Source organism: Miscanthus floridulus, chromosome 14, assembly GCF_019320115.1.
Source record: "Miscanthus floridulus cultivar M001 chromosome 14, ASM1932011v1, whole genome shotgun sequence".
NCBI classification, from domain to species: Eukaryota; Viridiplantae; Streptophyta; class Magnoliopsida; order Poales; family Poaceae; genus Miscanthus; species Miscanthus floridulus.
The window spans coordinates 93388289-93398487 of record NC_089593.1 but is presented as its reverse complement, the minus strand read 5'-3'; the positions used below and the strand labels follow the sequence as shown (position 1 = coordinate 93398487).

The following is a 10199-nucleotide window of genomic DNA, read 5'->3' as shown; positions in this document are numbered from 1 at the left end:
CTGCCATTTCCCATTTGACATGAAATTTGTCAGTACAATACAGTGTATTATCTGTATTTTCTCCGATTTCAAATGTGTCATTCCAGTGTTTTTTTTATAGGAACTCATTCCAGTGTTTTTAAGAAGATACAGAGTGTTTGTTTTAGAGAAATACGAGTGCTGTGTGTCGGCCCGTAATCCAGCATGACCCACAAGCCCAGTTCCGAACCATCCAAAGGGGCCAGGCCCATTTGGTTATCATCAGGCGCGCATCATCCTCTCAGGCCTCACAGCCTCGAGTCCTCGTGCTCTCCGACGGCTGCATCCATTCCACGCTGCTCAGCGCTCACCGGTGGAAGTGGAAGTGGAAGCATTCCAATTCCAACGGGGGAATGGCGGCTGAGGGGAAGAGGAAGGGCGTCCCGGCGCTAGGGTGGTGGCTGATGCTGGTCGGCTCCCTCCGCCTCGCCTCCGTCTGGTTCGGCTTCTTCGACATCTGGGCGCTCCGCGTCGCCGTCTTCTCGCAGACGGAGAGTGAGTGCCCCCCTCGCATTCTCCCTCTCCCCTCCCGCTTCACTTCTTCCCCCCTCTGCCTCTCGTTCGCCTGGACAGGGTCGATCCGTGTGGGGGGTACGGATCTCATCTCACCCGGTCGCGGTTATAGCCTGATCTGTGCCGCGCCTTCTTGATGAAGGTTTGGAGATCCAACAAGGAGGCCTCTGTGTCTCCTTCCCGCGGGATTCGTGAGTTTGAGCTTCGCGAGTATTCTGAGTGGAGTCCACTGGTGGACCCTTCAGAAAAGCCAGTACGACTGACCAGGACTGAGAATGGTCTCTACCCTGATTTTTACTTGGTACTCTCTCCATTCCAAATTATTTTTTTAGAAAGGACGGTAAAAGCTTTGCCGTAGATTTTATTAGACGATAGAAAAGAAAATGAAAACTGAATTTACAGAGACGACTTCATGAACCTGGACCTGCCCAGCTGAAAAAAAATAAAGACAACTGAACACAAACTGAAAACCGAGCCGAAAAAAAGGGGATGAAGGCAACACGGTCCTGAGAATAACTCTGTAAACGCAAAATGAAGACTTCTCTCTATTGCTGCCGTGCTTTGGCCCGTTCGCTTGGCTGATAAGCCATGGAGTACCGCTGGCTGATTTGTTGCTGGAGAAAAACACTGTTCCAACTGAAAAAATAAGCTGAAAAGTACGGATTATAAGACAAGCGAACATGGCTTATCTTTGCATAAAATTGCAGCCTGTCTTGGATTTGGAGCTTGTTGTTGGAAAGTTCTCCTATTTTTCTCTTTCCAAATGTTCCACCAAAAGTAGATTATAATTCCTTCGAAATTTCTTCTCCTACTTTTATCCACCTTTGTTCTGCATCTCCTCCAGAATTTATACAGTGACCTGGATGAGCTAACTGTGCTGAACTGCTGATATCTGTTGTAACAGTCCACTGTTTCACAAGCTCCCAGACTTCCTTCACAAACAGGCAGTCTTTCCAGAGGTGGGCTGGAGTTTCCAGATTATTTCTGCACAATTTGCAAACAGGGTCATCCGACCAACCTCATTTCATTAAATTGTTTGCCGTGAGGATCTTCTTGTGTAGCAAAGTCCAGGCGAAGAAGCGGCACTTTGGCTCAGCTTTCACCTTCCAAATTGGCGTTATTCTCATCTTAGTAAAGGTCCCCTCGAACTGAATTTTGTAGGCACTTTTGGTTGTGTACTCTCCACTTGGCGTCCAACATAGTTTTTAAGGCGTCGCCTAGGCGACGCCTTGTCGTCCGGGCGATTTTTGAACCATGGCGTCGGGCTCGCCACGACATCCTCGCGTATGGCGTCGCCTTGCACCATGGCGTCGACTTGCTTTAGGCGGACGCCGCGCACGCGCGAGCGCAGGAGGAAAACCGCGCGCGGGGGAGGGAAAATCACGCACGTAGGGCGGGAAGCCTGGGATTACGCGCAGGAAAGGCGGGGATTGCGCGCGCTGGAGAGGGGAAATCCCGCCCGCGCGGGAAAGGCAGGATCTGCGCGTGCTGGAGAGGGGAAATCGCGCCCGCGCCTCCATATCCCGCTGCTCGCGGGAAGTCGCGCGCCTGGAAGTGGCGGGAAATTGCACTCGCTCGGTGGAGAGGGAAGAGAGGAGAGAGGGGAAGAGAAGAGGAGGGCGACGAGAACGAGCACCTGGAAGCCGCCGGCACCGTCTGCCCAGCTTCATCCGTCGCCTCCCCAGTCCCCACCGGATCCACCCGCCAGCGGCTCTGTCACAGCTTCGGTGCGTGCTTTCCCCCCTCTTCCTCCCCTTGTTTGCTCTTCCAGTCTTCCTCCCTCCCTCTGTTCTGCCTCTCCTTCCTTTGCTCTGCTGTGTGGGTAGTTGCCTCTGTTATGCACTCTCCTCTTTCTTTCCTCTGCTCCTTCTGCTCTGCTCTGCTGGTTGCTTGCTATTTGTGGCAGCTATGGATGCATAAGTCCATCTTTGTTTTTACAGCAGATAGCGCAATGGCAAGCCCATGTATGTGTATGGCGTCGCCTCGCCGCGCGCCTAACTCGCCTAGGCGTCTGGAAGGGGGTGGAGCGCCGCACCTCGTCTTACCGCCTTAAAAACTATGGCGTCCAACGCCATTTTATGTCGGCCTCAACCTGATCGTCCAAAGATGTATCCTTGATTGCCTCCCATAGATTAACGAAGTCTGATATCTCCTCCTGTGTGCTTGGAGGATAAATATGGTCGATCCATTTGTTGTTGTGTAACGCTTTTTGTACCGTGATCTTTTTCCTGCGCGTCTTCTTGAACAAGCTGGGCGCGATCCTTTTTGCCGAAGTTCCGTTTATCCATGATGATGACCAAAATAATGCTGTTTTACCATCTCCTATCTTTACTATGGTTGTGGCGTTGAAAAGTTCATGATTGGTTTTGTCGCAAGGGACTTCCAGATTACTCCAGGCTCTCTCCTTTTGCTTGCACCTATACCACAACCATCTTAATCGCAGAGCCCTTGTGAATCTTTCTAATTCCATGATGCCGATTTCTCCCTTTTCCTTTGGTAGACATGTAGTGGGCCAATTGATCAACGAATGGCCTCCGCTGACGTTTTCTGGTGTTTCGCCTCGCCATAGAAAACTGCGCCAGAGCCTATCAATTCTTTTGAGTACCCCTTTGTGCCCATGAAAAACTGTGAAATGGTAGATCGGTATCAATGATAGCACTGTTTTTACTAGAGTCTCCCTTCCAGCCGTTGTAAAAAATTTACCTTTCGAACCCGGTAATCTTGCTCCAACCTTGTCTATAAGCGGCTGCACCTCAATTTTCCTTAGCTTCCTGGTATGGAGTGGGAGCCCCAAATATTTTCCTGGGAAAGAACCGATTTTCCCCGGTTAATTGGTGATGAGAGCAGGGACCAAATCAGCCTGAAGATGTATCGGGAATATTTTCATCTTGTTCATGTTAACCTTGAGACCTGAGCAATCTCCAAAGAAGTGTAGTATTTTCTGTAAACTGCTGAGCTCAGCTGCTGTTGGATTTGCAAATAGGGCTGCGTCATCCGCGTATAAAGAGCACCACAGCTTTGCCGCTTTGGGTAACACCGGTTGTAGAATGCCTTGATGTACCACTTTTTCTATTATTCTCTGTAGTGGATCAATGGCTATAATGAACAAGAAAGGCGACAGCGGGTTGCCTTGTCTAAGGCCCCTAGCATGTGAGATACTCTGACTTGCCCTTCCATTTATGAGGATTTTGGATGATGAAGTCCCTAGTATTGCCGAAATCCAGTTCCGCCATTTTGTACTGAAGCCCAGAACGGTCAATACTTCCAGCAAATATGGCCATTCTATGGAATCAAATGCTTTGGAAATTCCAAATTATTCCTCATGCTGAATTACTAGTTCCTGGTTATGTGCCATCCTTTGTTAAAAACCTTGGCCTTTTATTACTAGTTTGATTAACAAAACATTGTTTATATGCAGTGACTGATGTTCATGGCCGTACTTTTGGTGTCTGGACTCTTCTGACCTGCACGCTGTGCTTCCTTTGCGCACTGAACCTAGAAAACAGGCCTCTGTATCTGGCCACCTTCCTATCGTTCATCTACGCTCTTGGTCATTTCCTCACGGAATACTTGATATACCACACCATGGCTGCAACAAATCTGAGCACAGTTGGCTTCTTTGCAGGTACTAAGCTTTCCTTGTGAGTGGACCATTGTTTTCATTCACCTTTTACAAATTAGTTTTCAGAGCCTAGTCAGCCTTTTTACTATCGCACTTGTTACAGTTACAGCTAGGTTGATTATCTGGTACTTTAATCGAAATATTCATTTGATGTCAGTACTTTACTTTTGCAGTTTTAACGATGCAATATAGCATTTATCAGTTCCAAGTTTCCAGCTTTCAATCTTGCAAAATAGCATTGGAGCTTATCATGCATGTTGCATGTGTAGCTTGACAAATGACTAGAATAGGTGGTAATTAAATCTGAAATCATGAAGGAGTACTTGTAATGATGCTTCTTTTGTCTTGGTTGTTTGTTTAGCCACTCTGATCAGTTCTCTGATTTATTTATATAGGAACGTCAATCATATGGATGCTTCTTCAGTGGAATTCTCATGGGAATCCTCGATGTTCCCATGCCGTGAAGCAATCATGATTGATGCTTGGGCTGTTAGCTTGATGTGGTGTGGGCCTCTGGGGGAGGAAGGATGCCTGAAGGAAGCTTGCTGGGAAGCCACCTGATGGCTCTGCACCATTTGTACTTTATTTTTCATCATGTTATTTCCTTGCATTAGACATTGGTCCCACTAATTATGGAATGAAGTTAGGAACATTTCTGCTACTGGGTAGGGAGTGATATTTTTTGAACACTGTGAACTGCAACTGAATCATGTAGCCAGGAGATGTAATATCGGGTTTGAGGAATCATGTAGACTAATATCGGGTTTGAGCAATCATGTAGGCAGGAGCTGTAATATTAGGTTTGATAACATTCAGTCGTACTACCTGATAAACAGATAGCCAACCTGCCAGCTGTTGAGAGATAAGATACCAATAAGGTGGGTATAGACAAGAGATACGGGTGTATCATGTGCTGTTATTGCATTTGTACGAGCCAAGGGTGTGTAGTCTTTGATATTTTTCTCGTATTGATTGATGTTATATGTTCTGTTCATCACTGTTTTAAAGGCGTCGCCTAGGCGATGACTAGGCGTCCAGGCGACGAAAATGTCTGGGCGTCGGGGGTCGCCTAGCCAGGAGCCGTATGGCGTCCGCCTCGGCGTCTAAGGCGTCCGCCTTTCGCGTTAGGCGTCTGGGGCGTCGCCAACCGGCCTGAGGCGGTCGCCATACTCGTGAGCAGCCACGCGCGGAAAAGGGAAGGGACCCAAGGCGGGAAATCGCTCCCGCACGGGACTTCTCCCGCCTTCCGTCGTTTCCTGCGCGCGCGCGTAGAGGAAATTGCGCGGGAATAGAGAGGGATTGTGAGAGATAGGGGATTGAGAAGAGAGAGGGAGAGGCAGACCCTGCTGGAGTTTCTTCCCCACTCGCGGCCAGGTCCCGCTCGTCCTCTCGCGTGCGTCCGCTCAGAGCCGCGAGTCCTCCCGCGCGCGTCCGCTTGCCCGTCTTCCGCTTCCTCTGTGCGGACCCGTGCGTCCGTCCGCACGAACCAGGAGAGCCAGGACGACCAGCTTCTTCTGCGGACCCAGGATGGCTTCACCGGTGCCCAGCTCCGCTCAGCCTTCAGGCCAGCCCTCCACTGGACCAGGTATCCCTCGTCTCCTCTCTCTCTCTGTTTCTCTTAAAAAGGTCCAAAGCTTGCATGTGGCGTGTGCTGCTGTCCCCTGCTTTGTTTGTTTTTTCTCTTAAAAAGGTCCAAAGCTTGCATGTGGCATGTGCTGCTGTCCCCTGCTTTGTTTGCTTTTAGAAAGGCTGAAGCTTGCATGCCGCTGTCCCCTGCTCAGAGCAGATAGCACATGGGTATAGTTGTTGCTTTGTCTACTTGTGCTTTGATTTATAGATGCTAAATGGAGCAGTACATTAGTTGTTGCTGCTCTGTTTTATATGCTAATTGCACTACCTTTTATGCTAATTTGATTTGTTTATTAGGCTGGAGGGTGCTCTTGCTCTGTGCTCTGTTAGCTGCTGCTGCTCTGTTTTAGCTGCTGCTGCTGCTCTGTTTATTAGGCTGGAGGGTGCTCTTTTATGCTATATGCTAATTGCACTGCCTTTTATGCTAATTAAATTGGTAGTTTACTGATTCCTACACTTTGCCATTCTCTGAAGTCTGAACTCATTTGGTTTATAAAAATTATGCAGCAGGAATCATGTCAAGTCCACCATCAATCGTCAGCGGATATGATCCCAAGAATGATCCAGCTCGGAAGCCACAAAGGTCAAAAGATCCAGCATGGAGGTTTGGCTATTGGCCGAACCTACAAAACAAAGATGAGGTGGCATGCACCTTATGTGGCGGCTCAGTTCGTGGAGGGATTAAAAGGTTGAAGCAACATTTGGCATGAGGTTATGGAGATGCAAAACTATGTTCAGGTGTCAGCACTGAAGTTAGGAGGGAGATGGCAGCTTACTTGGATGCAAACAAGAGGAAAAGACCATTAGTTCTAAATGATGAGGTGGTGGAGGTGGCAGCAAATGAGGCTTCTGCAAATGAGGCTGCTGCTGCGGTACAGCCTAGTTCAGGGACAGCAGCAAAAAAGAGGCAAGCATCCTTACAATTCATGGCTGTTGGCAACAAGACTAAACCGGAGGGAAAGACAAACAAATCTGTAGTTGAGATGCTTCGAAAAACACCAGAAGAGATAGTAGATGAGAGACTTTTAGGGTCTTATCAGCCCACAATTGTGTCCAGTACAAAAACCAAGGAAGAGAAACATTATGTGGATACACAATGGGCCTTGTTCTTCTATGAATGTGGCATACCTTTTAATGCAGCAGTAGCAAGGCAATTTCAGATTGCAGTTGAGGCCACAGCACAATATGGTTCAGGGTACAAGCCTCCAACACCATATCAACTTGGGGATCCATTACTTCAAGAAGCAGTGAAGTCAACAAGTACCATGAGAGAGGAGCATGAGAGAGCATGGAAACATTATGGCTGCACACTCATGTCTGATGGATGGTCTGATAGGAGGGGACGCCACTTAATTAACTTCCTTGTAAACAGCCCAGAGGGGACTTACTTCTTGGAGTCCATTGATGCATCAAGTGAAGTACATGATGCATACATGCTTGCTGGTTTGCTAGAGAAGAAGGTTGAGGAGATTGGGAAGGACAAGGTTGTTCAAGTTGTCACAGATAATGGTGCTAACTTCAAGGCTGCAGGCAAGATTCTCATGGACAGGATTCCTACAATATTTTGGAGTCCATATGCTGCGCATTGCTTGGATCTCATGTTAGAAGATATAGGGAACTTGTCGGAATTCAAGAAACCTATTACACATGCAAGGCGTGTGACAACTTTCATCTATAGACATGGGAGGATCCTTAGTGCCATGAGGGAGAAAACAGGTGGGGCTGACCTTGTGAGGCCAGCAGCCACACGTTTTGCAACGGCTTTTTTGACTTTGAAGAGCTTGTACAAGCACAAGGATGCTTTGAAGTCTTTAATGGTTAGTGAAGCATGGACTGGGAACAAATTGGCAAAAACTAAGGCTGGTCTAGATGTGCATGACATTGTGCTCTCTACACAGTTTTGGAATTCAGTGGAAGATTACCTTAGAGCTTCAGCCCCACTCCTTATTGTGCTTAGGGTGGTTGATGGAGATGAGAAGCCATCAATGCCGGAGGTTCAAGCTCTAATGAACCATGCAAAGGAGAGGATCAATCAAAGCTTTGCTATCCAATCCAAGAAATCTTTGCTCAAGAAGATTATGGGAATAATTGAGCGACGTTGGGAGAAACAAATGGATCATCCATTGTATGGGGCTGCACTATACTTGAACCCAGGGAAGCTACATCCTCTCCTAAAAAAGGATGATGATGCAACTGTTGGACAGCTAAGAGGTTGCTTTCTTGATGTGCTTTCAAGAATGGTGGAGGATGAGGAAACTAGAAGCAAGATCAATGCTCAAGCCATGAATTATGAATATCTTAGAGGAGATGCTTTTTCAAATAAGATGGCCATTCAAAACCTTGAGTCAATGAGTCCTCGTAAGTGTTTTATTTCCATTTTAATTTCATCAAGTGTACATCACATCAATTTGATTCTAGCTAGCATTTTTTGGTCCTAGCTCCTAACATATTGTTTCATTTGTTTGCTCTAGTTGATTGGTGGCGTTCCTATGGTGGCCGTGCTATTGAGCTACAAAGGTTTGCAAGGCGTGTGGTTAGTCTTTGTGCTTCATCATCTGGCTGTGAGCGAAATTGGAGCAAATTTGAATCTGTGAGTATTTCCTCATTTGCTTGCTGCCCTTACCAATATTTCAGCAAGCAGTTTATTCATTTTTTGGTTGCAATTGTGTTTCTGGTTTTGTAGATCCACACAAAGAAAAGGAACCGACTGTTGCATAAGAGGCTGAATTCTATTGTCTTTGTTTCCTACAACCGGAAGATGAAATCTAGGTTCCAAAAGTTACGCCAGAACAAGGGGAAAAACTTTGATCCTTTGGTTATTGAGGACTTTGATTGGAACAATGAGTGGGCTGACTCATTGCATGTACCCCCTCAAGGTACTCGTGGGTGTGAGTGTGACCTTACTTGGAACCTTGTTGATGAAGCTGTTGGAGCATCACAATCACTTCAAGGCCGGAACTTTCCAAGAGCAGCCCATAGGCGTGCAAGAAATTCTGCACCTATGGTGGATGAAGCTGAGTTGGGTTCAGATAATGAAGAAAATCCAGATCCATTTGATGATGCAGATGTGACAGATTGTGAGGATGATCCAAATGATGCCAATGAAATTGGAGAAGACAATGAAGCAGCCAACGTTGCTGGAGAGTTTGATGATGGCTATTGAGACTTGAGAGATTAGAGATTAAAGATTTCCTCTTTTGTAAGCTAATATATGTGCTGCACTAGCAGCACTACTAATTAAGTATGTGCTGCACTAGCAACACTACTAATTAAGTTATATATGCCATTAGAGACTAGTTTATGGCTACTAAGAGATGAAACATTTCATATTTGCTACTTGCTACTTTATGTGGTGCCCTAGAACTCTAATAGCACTACGTATTATGCTTATAATTGGCTATATTAAGGTTGGATTGTCATCTAAATTTTTATTGATGTTATATATTAAATTGTCTGTATGGCGTCGCCTAGGCGAGCGCCTTATTCGCCTAGGCGACTGGAAGGGGGTCGCTCGCCTCGCCTCGCCTTACCGCCTTTAAAACATTGTTGTTCATGAAATAACCTGTACAAGTACAGTACGGTCAATAAAACACGACAGCTTTGGAGGAGCCTTCATATGCCATATGTTTGATTTGTTTCTTATGATTTGCTTTTTTTACTAGTCTCTGTTTCTTGTGGTTTGTTTTTTTGTTTCTTATGGTTTGTTTTCTAATGCTTGATGTCATGACGTGTTTATTCACGCACTCTCACTTGCGCCTTGGCCTAGTACGAATGACACCTGTAGTACTTGCTATCCTTCTTTTTTTTTAAAAAAAAATTATTCTGTCATTCTTCTCTCCTTTCTCTCAAACGTGAGAAGGGGTAGTGACTGATTAGTTGAATGGGGTTTTCAAGTTGTTCGGCAATAAATGTGAAAGGAAAGCTCCCTGGCGTCTTTTGCACTGTTTGACAATAACTTTTTGGAGGAGCCTATATAGTTTTTTAGCAAAAGGAGCCTATATATAGTTGTATGTCACTGTAGGCAGTTTGCGGACCTCTATTATTGATGCAGATACACTCACTGAACCTCTTGAAGTCTTGGTACATTTTCCTATGGTAACTAACAGATACTAGAAAGTTTACCTTCTGTTAACTAAAGGTCATCCCTCATCATCTGGGTTCTACTCTTATGTGTTCTAAATCGCTCCTCTATTCTGCTGTTGGGGTGACACAGTTGAAGTAGATACATGGGTTAGTGCTAATGGTAAAAATGGAATGCATAGGGATTGGCATATACGTGATTCTATAACAGGCCACACGATACTGAAGGCAACAAGGTTCAGATCTCTGCCACACTGATATATCTATACCATTAATCAATTTTATTAACAGTTTATTTCTACCAACTGCCATGCTACGATTGACGCTCATTGGTTGA

At 46.0% G+C, this 10199-nt stretch overlaps 1 protein-coding gene across 1 annotated transcript; it reads left to right on the top strand.

Annotated features, from left to right (window-relative positions):
• Window positions 1–384: 384 nt before the first annotated feature.
• Window positions 385–9134, top strand: LOC136505869 (uncharacterized). Its single transcript, XM_066501004.1, has 5 exons — window positions 385–513; window positions 4549–5738; window positions 6290–8140; window positions 8254–8372; window positions 8466–9134. Exons 3-5 carry the CDS (start codon window positions 6547–6549, stop codon window positions 8943–8945), a joined length of 2193 nt encoding a protein of 730 aa, XP_066357101.1. The 5' UTR covers window positions 385–513; window positions 4549–5738; window positions 6290–6546; the 3' UTR covers window positions 8946–9134.
• Window positions 9135–10199: the final 1065 nt, after the last annotated feature.

What these genes read in the sequence shown, in the direction of transcription:
- LOC136505869 (XM_066501004.1), top strand. Translation starts at nt 6,547, where the DNA reads ATGGCAGCTTACTTGGATGCAAACAAGAGGAAAAGACCATTAGTTCTA. An exon ending in CCTTGAGTCAATGAGTCCTC is followed by an intron (nt 8,141 to 8,253) that starts GTAAGTGTTTTA and finishes TGTTTGCTCTAG; the next exon opens with TTGATTGGTGGCGTTCCTAT. An exon ending in ATTGGAGCAAATTTGAATCT is followed by an intron (nt 8,373 to 8,465) that starts GTGAGTATTTCC and finishes CTGGTTTTGTAG; the next exon opens with ATCCACACAAAGAAAAGGAA.